Consider the following 19,391-nt stretch of genomic DNA (forward strand, 5'->3'; position numbering starts at 1 on the left):
ATCTGGTCATTTGGAGCGTTACCGTTCCTTAGGAACAGAACTATAGAACGCTTCGATTTTTTTTTTTTTTTTTTTTTTTGAGGGACTTGACCCCCCCCCCGCCCTCGGGCCCGGCCCCCGCCGAGCAGCGAGCAAGAGTCCTCCAAGCGCCAGAGCGGCGGCCGCGGGCCCTCTCGCAGCTGCGCTCTATGGTGCCGAGGTACTTCCGGGCCGCGGGGGCCGGGCATGGCGGTGGCGGGGGAGCGGCCCGGGCGCCCGGCGGGGCCGGGGCGCGGGGAGGAGCCCTTCAGCCCCTCGGTGCTGGGCACCAGAGAGCAGTGAGTGGCGGCACCGCTGCCGCGGGAGGGCGGGGGGCGGCAGCGGCGGCGGCCTAGGCGGGGTTCCTCCCGGCAGCTCCCCGGTGGTGCTGCCCGGGGAGCGGGAGGCCCGTGCTGTGCCCCAGATACTCCCGTCTGGTAACCCTCAGCCTTCCCTCTCTGGGCATCTCCAGCTCGGTGCCTGGCGGACAACGTGTTCCCGAGCAATTTATCTATCTCGATGATACCGTGGACGTGAAGTGGCACTGCTACATAGATACAGCCTTCTCGCCCTTTCCTCACCTCGCTCTTAAATCTAAATCTTTTCCAATATTAATTGCAATATCCTGTCCTTTCCCCCCCCGACTCTAGCTGGGATGCTGCGTATGAAAGAGAACTGCAAACTTTTCGAGACATCGGAGATGCTGGGGAAATATGGTAAATAAAATAACTCCACCAGAGTGTTTCTGTTATTTCCTTATAAAAACGGACATTGCAAAAACGCAGCCAGCAATTCAGTGGGTTACTGAATAGTTCTGGGTGTTGGCAAAATGAAGGGGAATTTTAATCTTGAAGCCACCAGTTCCTCTCCTGCCCAATTTTGCAATGCAGATTTCTAAGTTGCGCTTGGACAACTGTCATTGCACAGAAAGTGAGCTGGTAGTTGTGGTGTATGTTACTAACAAATGTGCTTTTTATCCCTGAGTTCAGGATTAACTACGCAAGTTGCTGGTGCTGCTGCCTTTTTTTATATATGGAGGGCTTCACCTCCTGGAGTTGGTGTTTCGGTGAATTTTAAGGCCATGTGATTAATTTTAATTTAAACAAAGCAAACATGGAATATGAGCTATGGCAGTTGTTACCTGAGTGCTTCAGTAAGAGACACTTTGCAAAAGCTGGAGAGAGGGAGCGATGAACTAAATTTGCTGTACCTTCTGTACATTTTTGCTGTCTTAATTACCTGAGCCCTTGTCTTTCATAGGTTTGGAGAAGAAAGCATGGTTCGCATAATCAGGTGGCTGGAAAAGCAAAAGGTCCCCCTTGACAGCTCTGTGCTTGACATTGGAACTGGAAACGGTGTTTTACTGATAGAATTGGTTGGTATATTGCAAAGTTTGTGCTTTTGAAACAGGATCAGTGCTCCAAACAGAGTAGTTTAAATACAGTTCTCGCAAGTGACAGTAGTAATCATGGCAAGCTGTAACTTACATGAAAGCCAAAAAGCGAGCAACCTAAATTAAAACTTATATTGTGTTTTTTTTTCCCATCAAGAGGACACTGGTTACTGTGCATCAGGTTTTATATTTTCATTTGGTTTAAGAGTATAAGTGAAGTTAACTTAGAGCTGTTGATACGCCTTAAAGAACATCCTGTCACAAAGACAAGGCATAATTGCAAGTGGCTGCCAGACAGCCTGTGGGCCTTAGGTATGTAACTCCTTGAAGCAGCAGTGCCATTAGGGAGTGCAGACCTAGGAACAGAACATGTATGTTGTTCTACCAAATGAAAATACCTCCTTTTTTTGCTAGACGTGTTCAAACTTCTCGTTTCTTGGTGCTGCCCAGAGCGTCAATACTTCAGATTTGAAAATTTACAGTATTTCTTTAAATCAATCAGCCTGAGTACCCCTTATTTTAACTTCACCTTTCTGTCTCCTACATTTAAAAATGCATTTCTTCCCATTGTTGTGTAAAACACCCCCAGATAAGGAAATTAAGTTGACTAATACACGAAGTACTCTCATGTGCAAAACCAGACCCTTTCTCTGCACTCAGTTCTGATAATAACACTCATTATCAATGTAAAAAGTGGTTAAACCCAAGGTTTTTATGTAACTTAAAAAGTTGTTAACACTTCTTTCCAAGAAGTGTCTGTTTCTGTCAGGGTGGAAACCCCTTACCAGATATGGTCTGAAGTGTTACAATGTTGTTATTATACAGTGGTACAAGATGTTCAGGAGTTCTAGTATTCTTTGCTATTTTTGATTGAATACTTTGGTATAATACTACAGGAGAGTTGATAAAGAAAGGAGCTGTCATACTGTCGCAGTTTCTATCGTTCTACGTTCTCCATTGGCTTCATTAGTTATTGTAGAAATTGAAAGGGCTGGAAGTCAAAGTCAGGTTTGTAATGGAATTTTTTTTAACATGGACTTTGATTTTAGAAGAGTTTAAAGCCTTTATGGGGACTGGCTGCTACACTGCAGCACAGGAGAAGTTGTATCATCAAAAGTAGAAATTGCTCATCTCAGTAAGAGAAATCAGCCTGATAATAATGATTGTTAAATGCAGTGCTAGCTAGCTCTATCATTGTTGAAACATCCAGCAGAAAAATCTTATTTATAAGACTTCAATTTTATACTGGCCCCACTTACAAATCTGAAATTGATTTTCATTCTGTAATGGGAAAATGACAGCCTGTTAGCTTTTAAAAACTATTAAACTCTCTTAAAAGCACCCTCCCCCCTTACATTAAGCACCTCAAAGTACTGTGGTTGCTTTAATAGGAAAGTTTCAGTCCAGTTCCCGTTTGAAAAGCGACTTCAAAAATTACATTGTTTATTGTTGCTAAATAATTCAGGATCTCACTTGCTTAGCTGATGTAAAAGAAATTTTTTTTTGTGTCAGCTGCTAGGCTTTGAAAATCAAGTTAGGATGCTTTTGGAAAGCACATCAGCTACCGTAGGACAGTTCTGCCATTGGCGTTGGACTCGATAACGTGATAGAAATGGCAATACTGAAAAAGGCAGTCAAACTTCAGGCATACAGGTCATTAGAAGCACCTCTCTGAAAGGTAGCTGCTTGAGGGTACATATCGGACCGTCATCAGAACAGCAAGAGGTGCCACAGAGTACAGTTTGTTGGGGAATACTGGGCCCTGGCGTACCATTAACAGTAAGGAATAGTAAATGGGAGTCTCTTAAATGCAGCTAGGTCTAGGTGAGACATTGTCCGTTCCAGCAGGGAATATTGCACAAAAAAGGAGGCAAAATAGCCATCTGAAAAGCAGGTAATAAATAAAGTGAAAACAAGACAGACTGCTGTATCCTATGTAAACTGGCCCCCCTACCCAACTAGAAGGCAAAACATCCAGCACACTGCGAAATGTCTTCTACACGCACACTGCAGGGATCTGCCCATCCGTAAGCTCCAAGAGAAATGCCGCTGGAGGCTTCCTCTCTTCTTTCTGCTTGCTTTGAGAATCTCAGATACTTAAGTGGGACCCTTGCTGTTTTCATATGTGCGGTAGACTGTGGTCCTACCCCTGTTAACTTCAGGAATCTGGTAGGCTGCATTGATGACCTAATTCTTTTGCCTTCCAAAAATTCCAGCTCTTCTAAGGAAATGTTGCTGCCACATAGAGCTCTGACCTCTCTTTTTTTTTTTTTTCCTGAGTATTGTGGGAGCCAACAGTATTGAAAAACTTCTCTGAAGTGAAGGGTATTCACCACCCAAGTGAGGGTGTCTTCCTGGCAGCACCAGGGGCCCAACATGGGGTAGTGCTGATAACATTGCAAACTACCTTCTGCTATTTAATCTGCTTTTTCAAGAAGCAGCAGAAGAGTGCTTATAAATACCACTTTCAGGACAGGAGTCCAGTTGCAGGATGCAGCGCGGTCATGTTTGGTACTTGAGTAAATGATCCCTTCCTGTCCATACGTAGTCAGGCCGTACGGGTTTAGCAGCATTTAATGTTGTTTATCCTTAAACTTTCCTTCTCTGCCCCGGAGACTATAGGAGTGAATGGGAACTCCCTGAAGTGACTCAAGCTCTTCCTTTCCAAACAGAGGAGCTGTTGTGGGAACTACTCTTCCACCCCCAAGTCTTCAGCAGAGGCATCTCAGGAAGCTTGGTTTGCTCTGGGGAGGAACGTGGGCAGAAGCCTGAGCAATACGCTGTTCTTCATCAAATGCAAACAACATGGGCTTTGTGTTTAGCTGAAGTTAGTCCTCGATTAAGAACAGCTGGCTAGTACTGAGCTCACGCGGGCAGAAGGGCTGCTGGAAGGAGGAAGGGCCGTTTTAAAAAGTTCTCGTGGTAGTTTTCCTCGCTGTCGAGGTGTCAGCCTTTGGAACAAGTAGATACGCAGCTGATTGCTTAATGCTAGTTAAAGTCCGTGTATTGTTCAAAACCAAAACAAACCCAAGCCTCCTCGCTCGCTCTGCTGTTACTGCCTGCAGCTGGCCATAAGATCATATCTCTTCCTGTTAGGTTTGGATCTAGCCAGACCAACTGACACACGTGACACCCAGATCTGGTCGCTTCAGCTTCTACCTCAGAGTGAAAATGTGTCACTGACCCCCCCCTCCCACATGCCCAGCTCCAGCTGATGCAAGGTGCCTACCTGCTTTGCAAAAGGGTTGCTAGGATCTCGCTGCCTGAGTTCGCTGAACCGGGTTATCGTTATCTACTCCAAAGTTAGATTAACAGAAAGTCTCTGTGTGCTTTTTTTATGTGGTGCATAACCTGCCTGAAAACTGCTGATACAAAGACCTTGTAGCATGCAAAGAATTGCATTCAAATAGACATTAGCATGAATAATTAGAAAAATGTAAGGTTTTGCAGTGGATTTCTGTCCTAATAAAATGTATTGCATATTTTGGCTCTTACAATTTGGGTTATAAACCAAATAATTGCTCAATCTCAAATGTTATGTAAGTGTCAGAGAGGTTTTCTTCTTATTTTGAAGCATCTGGCATTGGCACATGTTCTCACTGAAAATTCCTGGTTTCTAGGTTACTTTTGGTGCAGATAAGAGAGCCTGTTCCCCTCCAGGGTGTTACTTTTCACAGTTCTGCTCGGTTTTCCACTTGCTGACATAAACCAGCTTTCAGTCAACAGTTCTTTTGATGAGGTATTAGGCAGAATGGAGTTATTTCAGCTCATTCCCCCAGCTATTTAGCTCTTGTAATGGTAACAGGAATAAAAATGAGTAAAAGGGGGTTTTTTTCTGTCATTAAGAGGAAGAGAGATGAGACGGATTATAGATGGGGAATACACTTGTTGGATAAAAAAATTGCTAGCACACTGATTAAGATTCTCTGCTTCTGTCTAGGCAAAGTCTGGCTACGTGAATCTCACTGGGATTGATTACTCTCCTCCTGCAATACAACTTTCAGAAAAAGTAAGAGAGAAAGAAGGGATGTCTAACATTAAATTAAAGGTAAGTTTTGAGAGAAAGTTTATTGAGGAAATAGAAAGCAATTGAACCCAAGATTAAATGATCTAATTGATACTCAGATGTACTCAGTGTACTATATTAATGATGTCTTTTGACATTCATTTGTGAGAGAACTCCAACCAAATAAATCTGTATTTACAAGAAGATTTTTGGTCTTATTTTTTTTCTGTTTGTAACAGTCATTAGGGCTAACAAGATTTCCCTGCTGCTAGCAGGGAGCAGAATAGTAGTTTGCCGTTTGGCAAGTTCTGTATTTTCGCTGCTACATTCTGAATTTCAGATTTGAGACAGAGGATGAAATCCTTACGTGATAGAACCCCTACCAGTAGCTGTGCAGCAGGAAGTTTGAGAGGCCCTGCTGGAGCAGGGGGTAGGACCAGATGACCTCCAGAGGTCCCTTCCAACCTCAGCCATCCTGTGATTCTGTCACTGCCTTTCATTCGGAGCTCGCTCTCTGCTGTGCTGTTTTATCCTCCAGCTCTGTACCTGTATGATGCCTCTGTCCTTGTATGTCAGTTGTAATCTCTTTGTGGCAGGCACTGTCTATTCTTCTGTATTTGTACAGTGCCTAGCACGCAGCACCTAGGAAACCAGGGATCAAAGTACAAATAATGATTCAAAGAATGAACTTCAGGTATGTTAGTTTGAGCTTTAGATGGATGGGTATATACACAAGCTTTACAGCAAATAGATCATAACATAATACGTAGAGAAGAAAGAAGCTGACATGGCATAGTAAGTGTGAAAAGCCTGTGAGTTACCCTTTCCTAAGCACACCTATTGTCAGGTTTGAGGCTTTTTATTTTAAAGTACTGGTTTGCTTTAAAGATTCAAGAGCTCCTGAGTCGAAGATTGTTTTCACAGTTGTAGACTTCTGGTTTAGGTAGAAGACTTCCTGGCTCCATCAGCTGAACTGTCAGGATTTGAGATTTGTATTGACAAGGGGACTTTTGATGCCATAAGCCTTAATCCCGATAACGCAGTGAGAAAGAGGAAGCAGTACGTGAGATCTCTCTGCAGTGTATTGAAACCAGAGGGCTTTTTCCTCATAACGTCTTGCAACTGGACCAAGGAGGAGCTGTTGAATGAGTTCAGAGAAGGTAAGCAGTTGAACAGAACCATAGGCCAAATTATGGTTGTTCAGGGATGCGATGGGTGAATTTTAATGTCTGTGTTAGCATATTGGCTTTCTGAGATCAGGATTAGACAAGGTAAAGCGACTAGTAAATGCTTCAGCCTATCTTCCCTCTGTTTTCCTCAGGGAATTACAGCTTCTGCGTTTGCCAGGGCCAACGTGCCAAGGGAGGACAGGTTTTGTTACGCTTTGGAGGATGAGGATTTCAGTCTAGTTACACTGGGAAAGTGTATACCCGGGTGATACTTTTTCTCTCATGGTCCTTTATTACCAGATCCAATTCACCCATCCGATTGCTTTGAAATCGGAGTAACATTGTTACCCCATGTTTAGGGGGCAAGTCTGTGACTGTGACCTTTTACGTCACCTCCTCGGCGACCTTTCTGATCTACCCAGAAGGGGTTTTTTTACATGCCAGTTAGCTCCTGAATCTCATGCCTGAGGCTTGAAACTCAGTGTGGATCTAAAACAACCGTCCCTTCTGGGGAACTAAAATTATTGGCAAGTTATCATCTTTTCTGCCATTAATTTGTGTGAGTCAGCCAGCTAAGATTTTTATTACGCATGGAAGGGGTTCAGCTGTATAAAGCAGCGGTGCAGTGTAACAATACAGGCCTATAAACTTACAGAGTAACTGACTTGCAAGTTTTCCAGACAATTAAAGAATGGTTTGCAAAGGGTTATCCAAGAGGAGAATAAAATTACTTCCTTCTAATAAAAGCATTTTAATTTCTGTCTGGCAGGATTTGAAATTCTGGAGGAGCTGCCAACACCCAAGTTTTGCTTTGGAGGAAGAATTGGAAACAGTGTAACAGCATTGGTTTTCCAAAGGAAAAAAGTGAGGCCATCCAGCTTGGACAAATTAGATTAGTTGAGAAAAGTCTGAACTTTAAACCTGACAGAAAACCTCAGACACGTGTGTAAATAAATGCTCTTTGAGTACACAGTAAAATGCTATGTATGGAACTCTAAGGAACTATAAAACATTGCCCCAGAAACATTTCAGCTTTGCATAACTTGCCCATAAATTTTGTCCTTGCTACAACCTCAGTTGTTTTAGGGAAGCTGCAAGTTTGTGAGTGAGAGAGAAATAAGGCATTCTAAATACGGACACCAATATAACTGAATGATATTGTGTTTGGAACATAAAGATTATCTGGTATTTAATTTCTGTTTTGGTAATCAGTGACCAATAGAGGTAAAGGTGTTCTGCAAAGCAAAAATCTCATTTCTCTGTTGTGCGGTGTGATAGGGAACAAGCTTTTGCAATGCAAGTGCTGGATCTTTTATTTTGTTTCTTAGGTGAACGTGAATGTAGCTGTTAAGGAGAGAAATGAGTATAAAAGCCATAGCACTTGCGAAAAAGGACCAGTTAGTGCTTTAAATTCAGATTTTCGGAGGTTCTCAGACTCAGCACAGTTCTGTCTCCACTGAAATAGCTCATCTCTTTTCCCACAGAGGGAGTGTTTTTAAGAATCTCACTGACCTGAATGCGTACATGCTTCATCAGTTATTTTCACTGCTCTCATAAATATATAAAGGTGTGATGTTACAGTCTCACTAGCATGTGACATATACCTCCTTCATGATTAATTTGCTATATAGTAATGTCTTAAGAGCCAACAATGACCGTATGTTTTCCAGTGAATTTCTCAGGACAGATTTTAGCTGCATAAATCCAAAAGAATTCAAAGCATAGCTATCCATTCCTTTTTCCTTTTTTTAAAATTTTTTTTAAACTTCTGTGCGTGATCCCTTTGCTTAATTTCTTTGCCTTTATTTCTTCTGTTGTTTTGTATTTTCAGAATACTACTATAGCTTGAAAGGTAGGAAAATGAGATTTCTTTATGCCTTGACAAACACATTTGCAGGTGACAATGAACTTGTTCTTTCAAACATCAAGGAGGCCCTATTAGGCAATCAGGTTTTGTTTCACAGGCAAGGTCATGTTTGCTTATCAGAGAATTGCTTCTCCTAGTTTCCAGGCTCCTCCTAGTTCCCAGGGTTCAGGAGATCTGTAAGGGTCAAGAAATACTTCTAGTCCTTTCCCAGGGTAGGAAATAAGGCTTTATTTGCACAGTGGTGAGTCCTCCCTCTGTGATCCATCTGGTGATGTGTTCAAGGTAGGAATCCTAAATTCTACATCTTTTTGCAAAATGGGATATACTGGTTCCATTGGAAGAATGGTCTGTCAGCAGTGGTGAGAAAGTTTAGTCCCAGTGAATAGCTCTTTGCATATTTGGTCAGGCTTGGGTTCCTAAGTCGAGTGCCAAAAGCACGGTCTTGTTATCATTTGGGTAACTATTGTAGTACGATGTACTGCATCTGCCCAGCGGGCTTCCAGCAGCCAACAGGAATGCTATGAAATGTAAGTGGTAATTCAGACGCAGGACTTTTTTGATCGAGTAGTACAAAGGATTCAAAGTACACTACTGGTAACAACCTCCATAAAAAGACTATGACATTTTTGTAGCCAATTTGGCATCTGGTAGAGTTAATACAAGCAAATTTTAATTGGCAAATACTCTGGCAGGATGTGTTTAGGGCATCTGTTTTATTCCCATCTGTATCTTTTGCTAATGAAGGCATGATATGTATTTAATCATGGAATGAAAATAAATTCGTGGCTGTCATGGATTTTCTTTTAATCAATTAGGAGGAGTTTAACTATAGATTCACACTCCATAAGATACGTAAGGTTCAGGGCAAGTATTGTTTTCTCCTTTTCATAGGATTGATTATTATTAGATTTTGTTCTCTAGGTAATATTTTTATATCATTTGTAAAGCTAAAAATAAGCTTCCTAAAATGGCTACACAGAAATGTTAGCATCAGAAGTCATGTAAGTGTGTCATGCAAGTTGTATGATCAACCACTTTCAATTAGTACTTTTAGCAAGGCATTTGGAAGCAATGATAGTAATTCACTATTTTCTCTTGCTATCATGTTGCTGTTTTTCAAATGTTCTGGACAACTATTGTATTTCTTTTTGTAATTATTTTCTCCCATATGGATAAATTTTCTACTGGGGAGCCTTCTTAGTGGTGGGGAAAGGCTGAGAACCGGTCTCCTCTTCCAGCCTACCTCATTATTTGCCCAAGGTCATGGATTATCAGAGGGCTTCCACTTCAAGCATTTCGCTATCTTGGCTACATATAGGTCCATAGGCAGCAAGCCTTCAGAGACAGCATGTGGTTCCTCTGCTTTACCTTTGGCATTACGAGATCCAGTCATAAGGTGGAGGTGCACAAACTAACGTCACCACTAAAATGTCATCCTGCTGCCAAAAGATGTCATGGGCCTATTGTTAGGAGGCTTCAGTGCTGGTTGTCTGAAGGAGTTTGGGACAGGAATGTGTTTTTCCCATGGACAAGAGTCTGGCCTTTGTCCATAGGCAGTCATCTTCACGTCTCCGTGTTGTTCTGGGGCACAATTCACGTGCCTATCTGCTTCTCAGGTCTATATAAAAGTTTTCTAGTAACGTGCTCAAGAAAGGTGAAAAGAAAGAGCCTGCAGATAGGTGTCTTTACAGGGAGGAAGGGTGGGGAGTGGAAAAATGCAATGGCCCTCACAAGTGGAAAGGTTTTGATTCCTAAATTTGTAGTGGCCCCTCTTTAGTCTCAAACAAGCACACAAGCTATTGCTTGAAAGTAAGGATTTCTGCATCTGATCTGTAGTTTGCAGATTCTTTCACAGGCCCAAGCACTTTCAAGTATCACTGGAGAGTAGAAAAATGCTTGTAAAACATGTTTTAGGAGTTTTATTTTAAGGCAATAATAACCAAAGGCTTACTATTTAAAATCTGCTCTGTTGGAAACCTGGTATTTTATGAATAATGGACTTGAAGTAGCAGCTCTAGTACTGGCTTAAGAAATGGCTTTTTTCTGACTAGTAGGATTTGGAAATGCCATGTCAAAGAATGTCCTTGATTTGGGGCAGTTTGTCTTGCTAGATGGTTCTTCATGAAGGTATGATCTCTAAATATTGACGCTTTTCAGTGAAAAACCTCTTCAAAAAAAGAGGCAGAGGAATAAGCAGAGAGTTAGGAGGAGTCAGTCTTTGCTTGTAGTTTGGGGAGTGCTTTCTGATAGTCCATGAAGGCTGGTATCTTCATGACTACACAGTTGTGTGACTCTTGGTTTCAGCTGCAATGCCAGACTACAGGAGAATAAATGCAGCATTTGAAATACGTTCTACTTCTATTGTTTTGCTATCCAAAGACTGTGTATGTGATTTCACTGTCAAATATGAGGTTTGTGGGTAGTAAAGCTAACATCTTCCATGGATCTCAACAGCAGTTGAGCCCACAGACTTTTCCTGCATTACCAAGTTTAGGTTGGATGATGCTGCAGAGCTGGCATACCTTTCTGGCGCTGGGTATAGTTTTGCATAAAACGTGGGCAGAACAGGAAGGGTTTATGTTCCCTTGTTGATCCACAACATGCCGAAGGATGAAATTCTCTCAGTGCCAGTGGGCTTTGCACCTGGCGTCGTGAGCCAGATGCCAAACTCAATGAGATGCCTGGAAAGACTGGAAAGGGAAGGGAGGTGTTAGCCAGTGTCCTCCAGAGGGATCCAGATCCTTGAAATGAAGTCTCTCCCTTTCCCCCTAAGCAATTAAACCTCAAGATCTGTATGCAAGCTAGATCTCCTCTTCTCAGTCAGGTGTTTTCAGTGGTGGTGTGTGCAACTCCAGTGATAGATGAACTACTGGGAACTGGTAGTTGTGAGCTGGGTTGCGCAGATCACGGTGGCCTCTCTCTCTCTGTACTGACCTTTTCTTCCAGGAAGATGGAGGATGGCTTTTAGTGCGTAAGCCCTAACAAGCAGCACCTCCACCACCATCTGTGTTTGGCGCAGCTCAGACATCCGATACCTGACTCCTGATACCTGCTATTGCCCAGCAAACTGCATTTAGGGATTCTCTTTTTGAGGCATTTACTGGGAGAGGCCATTGTATTTGTTGTGGGGCTTGTCCTACTGAAAGAGCTTGGAGCATTTCACCCTGGATTTTTATGGGGTGTATCAGCGAAGTGAACTGTCAGGATGAAACATCTGAAAGAGGAGACCAAGTAAAATTAATGAAATAAGTATTGATTTGAGATGTCAGATCTAGGGGAGTTTCTACACATGGGACTCTGCTGGAGTGTAGGGTAAATAGGTTCTCAAGACAAAAAACCTTTGCCCTTTCAGCATCACAGTACTTTCTTGAAGTAAATACTTCTATAATCATGTTTATATAAATTAAAAAGTGAGAAATACCAGACATGAAAATCATGACACAACTGAAAGAACACAGAAAATTCAGAGGGAAGGATAATGTTCCCTTACTCCTTGATTTCCCTCTTGGTGACCAACTTGTTATTTATAAGAAAGTATGTTCATTTAACAGTCTGTAAGGAGCAGAAATAGTCAACTGTATTGCTGTCTGTAGGCTGTTTTTTAAATGTTAATTTTTTTGGAAGGCTGAGAAGATACGGAATTAATATTCTGTTCTTGAACTTCGGTATAATTCTGTGGTCTAAAATGAAGAATTTCTGGGAGCTACAATTTTTTTGCAGGACTGTTGGGTTATATCAGAAACACTAACAGAATTGTGGCAGCTGCTCTTCCAGACAGGGCCAGCGATGATGAAGCATGTAATTACAGGCTTTCTATCCTGTCAGGAGAATATTTCTTGAAATCATTATCGAGAGCATCAGGTTGAAATAACTGCATTATGGGCTCACCCTCTCGATTTCAAATCCAGTGTTGCAGCACCATTTCTGAAAACCAGGAATGGCCAGCTGCCTTGATTGTATCATAGGATTTGGGGTATTTGACACCTATAGCGACAGGAGACTCTCAGCTTTTTTTACTTTTTACTTTTCCAAACAATTTTAAAAAGGAGCTTTCAAATGTTTAGGTTTTTAATCCTGCCATTGCTATTTACAGGAGTTATACCTGAGTTAAGAAGTGCATGTCCCACCGCACAGGTCTTGGGTGTGAGTCTCTGGAGAGCAAATAAGGTGTGCAACAAACAGTGCTGTGAGCAGACTGCCCCACACCTTCAGTGCAATAATAAGGTGTTTCAGAGATTGACCATAGGATACTAATATGGAAGCTGTGCCTGCGGTACAGGATTTGCTGTACAGAACCAGAGCACTCTCTGAGGCTGGGCTGACGTCTTCACAACGTTTGCGTTATCCTTGTCTTTAAGCAATGAAAAAAGTTCTCTTCTGAGGGAACACGTCCGTGGCTAGAAATGGAGATGTTCTCTCATATAATTTGCATCCAAATTATTTCAGTTCTGCACAGGTTTCTGGTGCGGGCCGTGATATCTGTGGGCCCGAAGGGTCAAAGGCCTGAATGGGCAAATGAGGTGATGAACCGAAACCGCTCACTCAGAACAACTGGGCTTTGTATCCAGGTGTGCAGGCTGAAGCCATGTGTGCAAGGTAGATAGATACCTGTGAAGCTACGAAGCTGAGCGGACACTGATCTTGGCAGCTTCTTCGGAGTTATTTTTATGTAAGGATGAGTTCTTGAATAGCTTTTTCTGGTACATTAGGCACAGCATGCTTTTCTTCATCGCTGACGCTGGCTTCCATGTATTTCCACGTTCCAGGAATGCCCTGGCAGCACTGTAGCCATTGTAAGGAAAATCTGCGTATATATACTCCGCTATGTCCGTTCTACTGCGTTCCAGGGTGCCTGGTAAAAGACTGCCAAAATTTATGTTATTTCATACCAGACAAAATCTTTAAGTATGGTATTTAGCAACATACAGCAACATTTTCAGCGTTTTGGCACTCGGATTGCTTTCCTAATCTTGGCATGCCGAAAGGTAAAGAACACAACTTGCTACAACAGTAACTGCTTTATTTTATAGGCCCTCTAAGCATTTTAACATATCGAATCGTCTCCTGTAAAATATGCGGAGAGCACATAGCAAATAAACGGGCCAGGGCTTTGCATTGCCGTAAGGAGATCTGTCTTTGCATTCCCATTGCTCGCTGCCTTTCCTGGGGTACGAGGAGAGGAAGGCTGCGTTGCGCAGCGTTCCCTGCCCCTTGGCTGGGTGGGTGGTACGGACACCTACGGAGGGGACGGCTCTATCGTATGCCTTGGCTGGAAGTACGTTGAGCATGACCTAACCCTTGCGGGTAGCAGCTACATTGAGGAACAATTAATGGATACCGAGGGCTTTCAGTGAAAGGGGATGGGGTGTTATAGCCTCAAGACAAAGGAGGAAAAGGAACGCTGGCATGTTTTATTTGACACAAATAAGGGAAAAGCCAACCTGTGGCTTAATTTCCATTTGTTAGGTAACAGTATAGCTTGAAATGAGCCCATTTCTAGGTTACTGGAAATTAAACGGAGTGCTGTCAGGCAAACAAATGATGTAGCTGCAAGGTAGCATATAAATTCTGCATAATCGCAAGTGCATAAGCCCGTGCTGGAGAGCCAGAGCTAATAAACACTAGTGAGGGAACAGAAACGAACCTCAGCACAGTCACTCCAGCGGCCAAGTATTCATGGACAGTGTCACGTGTCAAGCAGAGGTGGGAACAATGTGCATTTATTGAGTAATTTGAAATGTTGATAGGGTTGTGAACTGAAACCTCTCATTAGCAGCCTGGAGACGTGCACCCATGGTGTGATAAGCCTGCATCCAGCCTGAAACACCAACCAAGAAAAGGCAGGCTGAAGGTTCCTCAGTTAGATTTTCTCTAATGCTTCCCCTAAAAAACAAGCTGGTGTTTCAAGCAGAAGGATCTAGGCTCTTTCGCCCCAATTTGCAGTAGTAATTAGCCTCGCTGACTGCTGCCCTACCCTAGGGCACCTGAACTCCACCGGTACTGCATTTCTGCTTATTCAGCATAGGGTGCTGCTTTTGGGCATGTCCACAGCTGCCCTGGTTTTTGTGAATGATGGACAACTAACTCTTGGCTTATCTTAAGCCACTTCAGACGCAAACATGGCTGACAAAGGGATCAGCGCATTCAAGTGAGAGGAGGGTTCGCATATGTATTTCATGGTCTCTTTATTTTATCCATCAACTGTTTCCATTGCACCTAGTCTGGGGCAGCCCGTAGCTCAGCAGTCGTGCCCTCTGCGAAGGCAGGGAGGGAGGCAGCAAGCGAAGCGGGGAGCCGACACACAAAGCTGTTGCATGTGTGCAGCAAATAACCTGTGAAATAAAAGAAGGATTTATAGGTTTGGAGCAAATCCCATCGTATGCCAAATGCAGTAAGAACTACGCTCCTCATTACAACCCTCTCTGCACGGCAAGGCTTCACTTGTTTCGGGTATCAGGTCTCCTTGATTCAGATACTCTCTGACCTAGAACACATTGATCGTATTACAGAGACGTGCTTGTTCCCTGGGTATGAAATATTTGTTAAAAACACTTCTGCTCGCTGTTATTTAGATTCTGTGAATTTCAGGATTTCCCCTGCAACTGGAGTGTGGCTTCCGAAACTGGTCTCCATTTTGTGCTGTTGGAGACCTTTGGTGGAGCCGAGATGTCCTTGGGAGTACGCAGTACCCAGCACAGCTGGGTGGCTGGGACATCAGCCTGCGACTGGGACGCTCTGACTCTCTGCTTGGCCTCGGGCGAGTCCCTTACCTGTGTTCCTTGCCTGGCAGGAGAAGCAGAAGGATAAAACCATAAATAACTGGGATTGCTCAGGTGCTCAGAAGAACAGCGCAGAGTGGTAGGTCACTGTGAAAAGGACGCTTCTGAAATTATTAGCAACCATGGTGCGTATGACTCGAATAACAACCAACTGGAGTAGACAGCGAAGTCTTAGAAAGGCTACACAGAAAGCAGGCTGTAACTGCAGCCAAATCCTATGTGCTGGAAGTGAAGGACATCATTGTGTCTATCCACAGGGCTTAGCACTGTTACATCTCAATGTGTTAATGACTTGGACCCCAGTATAATTTCAGAAGGACCATGGGGATCATTAGCTTTTTTCTTACCAGAGAGTTTCCATCTCCATAAGAAAGGCTCCTAGTCAGTGGGTAGCAAAGGCGCTGACACCCAAGACAAAACCACAAATTACATCAGCTCAGAATTTAACTGACTGAATCTTCTGTCCATGATGACTGAACTCCTATGCCCAGTTCTTTAAAGCTTGAAAATGATTTCCATCTTTTCCCCTTCTGACAAAGATCTTCTGCACTGTCACCAGAGCAGGGACCTATGGCCAGCCTTTACATTTAAACAACGTTACTGAAAATACTATCTGTGGAAAACAGGTTTATGCTTCGGCAACAGGCTTTCACACACGCTGGTAACGCTCCACAGCCAGCTCATCTGTTGGAAAGCACAGAGAATGAGAGGTAGAAAATGCTGGGTTTGGACCAAGCTGCAGAAGCAGACAGAAAGCAACTTTCTGCTTGGTTCTTCGAGACCAAGCCTGCACTGCACAAGGCTGCCACGGGAATGGATTCAATTATGCTGCAAGGTTTATTACTGAAATATTCAGCTGGGAAACCATAAGAAAACATTTTCAAACTTGATTCCTGAAGTTCTGGAAAAGGAGTTTGCAAGTGTTTTATTGCTACCAGTCTCAATATGCGATAAGAAAAGCAAATACTGGATGGAGGAGCTTGATGCAAAAGCCCCTTCACATCATCAAGCCCTTCGTCCTGTTCGTAGCCCACTCATACCGGCCCCTCCTGCCTAATTTTATATGTACTGAGTGCGGAGCCACTTTCGTTGAGATCAGTCCTTGCTACATTGGCGGGAGCTGCTCCCTCGTTAAATTTTCTCCCACTACTTCTGCTTACTTACCTCCTTTCTTCTTTATTACATTAAATACTAACTGATAGTCTTCCTCAATATTTATTTGGTATCTTGGGCCATGCATCAGCGGGGCAGGACAGCCGAAGCACTGCTGCGTTACACAGCGAAAGCCTCCCTTGCCGTTCAGTGCACACATGCCCTTACTCGTTCCTACTTGCCGTCCCCAGCAGTGTGCCCGGCCATCCAGCCGGGTGGATGAAATTTAGCCCCAGATTCATTCCTGATGACATCTGTGTTGTCTGCTTGCATATGTTCAAGATTAATGGTTAGGCTCTGTTTTGTAATGAGTTCTAAATCTTCCTTTTAGCTGTCATGTAGTTTCCTTGTTCACTAATTACGCTCGCTCTCGGAAGAAGCCTACGTGCTGTGTGCAGTTCAGCTTGGACGGATGGAAAATGTTATTGTTAGAGCAGATTGCTTCTAAAGGCCATCTCCCAAGTGAAGCCAAGCAGACGTGTCTTTGAATACTGCCGAGGACCCATGGCCACCTTCAGTCTGCCAGTATTTTGCTGAGCTTGCGTTCTGTCAAATGCCTCTTCCCAAAAGGAATGCTGGAAAAACGGAGGAAAATTAAGGAGTGGGATTTTTTGCCGAAGCCCACCAGCGGGTACAGTGGTGGATGGTGTGTATCTGTGATGTACTAAAACTTCAGGGCTATTTCTTACTGGGGGGGGACCCTTCCATGCGCGTCTGATGGAGTGCAGCCCTCCTCCTCCTCCTCCTCCTCCGGCCGGCCGTGCCACCAGGAGTCACTCTCGGCCTCCGAACGGGGCCGCGGAGCCCCACGCGAGTCTGCAGCCGCTCGCAGGCCGGGCTGCGGGATTGCTTGTGCAGGCGCTAATGCAAAAGGGAGAGAGCAGTGCCTGCCACCCAGCCTCGCATTCCCCAGCACCTCACACCTGATCGCTGCCGGCACTCGCTTTTTTTGGTTATTTTTGGGGGGTTCCCCCCCCCCCCCGCCGCTCTTTCTGGGCGATATTTAACCCTGGGGATGCCCGTTCAGGGCGGCGACCGGGCCTCTTCCCTCCCCCTTACCTCGCACCGACCCCTCCGGTGCGCGGGTCCCCGCCGCTGCCTCCCGCACCGCCGGGGGCGAAGCGGGGGGGACGGGACGGGACACACACATACGGGACGGGACTCCGCCGGGCTCCGCAGGTGCGGGCCGGGCCCTGCCTCCGCCGGCCCCGCTCAGGAAGTGACAAGCGCATTTCCTCCCCCTTCCCTCCCTCCGCCCGCCCGCCCCGCCCGCAGCACGGCGGCGGCGGCGGCGGCGGCGGCGGCGGCAGAGGGAGCGCGGCTCGGAGCGGAGCCCACAGCCGGCCCGGCCGGGCCGCGCCGCCGCCACCACGGTAAGCGCCCGGGCGGGGCCGTGCGTGGAGCGGGGCCGCGCTGCGCTGTCACTCGCGGCGTGTGCGTGCGTGGGGGTCCCGCCGTGCCGTCCCCGAAGGGGGGGTGGGGTGGGGGTGCGGCGGACAAAGGGCGGCGGTGCGCCTTGCCTTGCCCTCCCCTGCCCTGCCCGGGGTACGGCGGGACGGGGCGGCATGGAGCGGATGGGGGGGGCGCGGAGGGCAACGGTGGCCCCCCGGAAGGGTGGCACCACCCCGCACCCCCCCCCACACCCACCCCCCCGCCGGGCGCTGCGCATCCTCGCCCCGCGGGAGCGGCGGGGTTCACCGTCTCCGCCCGGGCGGAGTGGGCTGGGGGCTGCCCGCCTTTGTGCCGCCGGGTCCGCGATCCCCCGGCTCTCGGTCCCGGGGACGCGCAGGTCGCCGTGGGGTGAGCGGTGCCGGGGCTCAGGGCAGCCCGGTGCTGGGCGGTTGGGCCGCGGAGGAGCCGCGTCGAGCGTCCGGAGGGAGCGAGGTGCAGCGGGGCTGTCTGCTGGCATCTGCCCGGAGGGCGGCGTGGGCTCCGTGGGCTGCGTGGGCTGCGGGCGGTGGTGCTGAGCGCTTGCTGCAGGAGAAAAGCGTTTCGGGACGAGCTCACGTCGCCTGCCCGGCGTGCCGGGAGCAAGGTCGCCGCTCCAAAGTTTGGCGTGCGGGGAGCAAGCGTTCCTCTCCTCCTCAGATGACTCTGCCTTTGCCTCTGTAATTTCTTCCTCCAAATGGATCAACACGTGCTTTCCTTTCTCCCGGCCGAGCGTGCTGTTTAACAGGGCTGAAACTTGGATGCCGGCAGGCTCGGTACAAAACTCCCCAGGTTCAGGGTCTGACGAGGGGGGTTGCAGCCCAGGGGAGCAGTGGTCGTGGTCCAGCATCGCTGTAGAGATGCTCTCCAGCCCATCCGAGGCCGTCGCACACGCTTCCCGCCGTGCCCTGCCACGGTTTTCACGCCTGGCACGTGTGAGCTCACGAGGTGGCTCGCGGGGGCGAGGGAGGGGTGCGGGCCTGTGCTGCAGGGCTTTGCCAGCCACCCTGTGCCCCCCGGGGGGTCTCCAGCGCTGGACGCTGCTGTGGCGAGGCACGGCAGCTCCTTGCTGTGGAAGGGGCCCTGGCAGCGGAGTTGTCCTAGAAAGTCTGTAAGTCTTGTTTCTCCGTTCAGTGACGTCAGGTTGTTCAAATTATACGGTACGTGAAGATTTCACGTATAGCTGTACGCGAGGATTTCATGAATAAGGGTTTTATCCTCAATAATTTTAAGATTTAATTTGCTTGACAGAGAGAGCGAGTTTGCAACAGCGCGGTGCCTGTCACTGGGTAGTGCCGCCATCTCTCTCTGTGCCGTGCGGTCTCCACAGATGCTGGTGTACCTTGGCAGCGCATCCCCTCCTTAGGAAATCCTCTGGAGTAAAAAGTAAGCATAATTTGTTACGAAATAGGCTGATAGACCAAACTTCAGTTTGCGATTGAAACCAGATGTGCATATTTTCCTTTTGAATCCTCAAACAATAATAAAAGTCTGTTTTGACAGATTAAAAACTACTTGCAAATTGCAGAGGTAGCAGTGCCTTGCGATAATACTGTAAAAACACGGAGGGCTGTGAGCA

The 19,391-nt window shown here is 46.1% G+C and overlaps 2 protein-coding genes across 2 annotated transcripts in view; both read left to right on the top strand.

The window, feature by feature from the left end:
- The first annotated feature begins 188 nt into the window (after positions 1 to 188).
- Positions 189 to 9,295, top strand: EEF1AKMT2 (EEF1A lysine methyltransferase 2). The gene is made up of 6 exons (XM_050898742.1): positions 189 to 199; positions 669 to 734; positions 1,279 to 1,393; positions 5,352 to 5,459; positions 6,361 to 6,577; positions 7,356 to 9,295. Exons 1-6 carry the CDS (start codon positions 189 to 191, stop codon positions 7,481 to 7,483), a joined length of 645 nt encoding a protein of 214 aa, XP_050754699.1. The 3' UTR covers positions 7,484 to 9,295.
- An 8,447-nt stretch (positions 9,296 to 17,742) lies between these two features.
- The window catches only part of FAM53B (family with sequence similarity 53 member B), a 52,605-nt gene continuing 50,956 nt past the window's right edge, over positions 17,743 to 19,391 (top strand). Inside the window, exon 1 of the mRNA XM_050898738.1 lies at positions 17,743 to 17,757. The gene's annotated coding sequence lies outside the window, so the exon portion shown is untranslated. The remainder of the gene's footprint in view (positions 17,758 to 19,391) is intronic.

This window comes from Gymnogyps californianus, chromosome 6 (assembly GCF_018139145.2).
Source record: "Gymnogyps californianus isolate 813 chromosome 6, ASM1813914v2, whole genome shotgun sequence".
In the NCBI taxonomy this organism is placed as follows: Eukaryota; Metazoa; Chordata; class Aves; order Accipitriformes; family Cathartidae; genus Gymnogyps; species Gymnogyps californianus.

Bases quoted from the DNA above. Each gene is read 5' to 3' on its own strand.
- EEF1AKMT2 (XM_050898742.1), top strand. The intron at 5,460-6,360 runs GTAAGTTTTGAG...CTTCTGGTTTAG, and splicing joins TGTCTAACATTAAATTAAAG to GTAGAAGACTTCCTGGCTCC. The intron at 6,578-7,355 runs GTAAGCAGTTGA...TCTGTCTGGCAG, and splicing joins GTTGAATGAGTTCAGAGAAG to GATTTGAAATTCTGGAGGAG.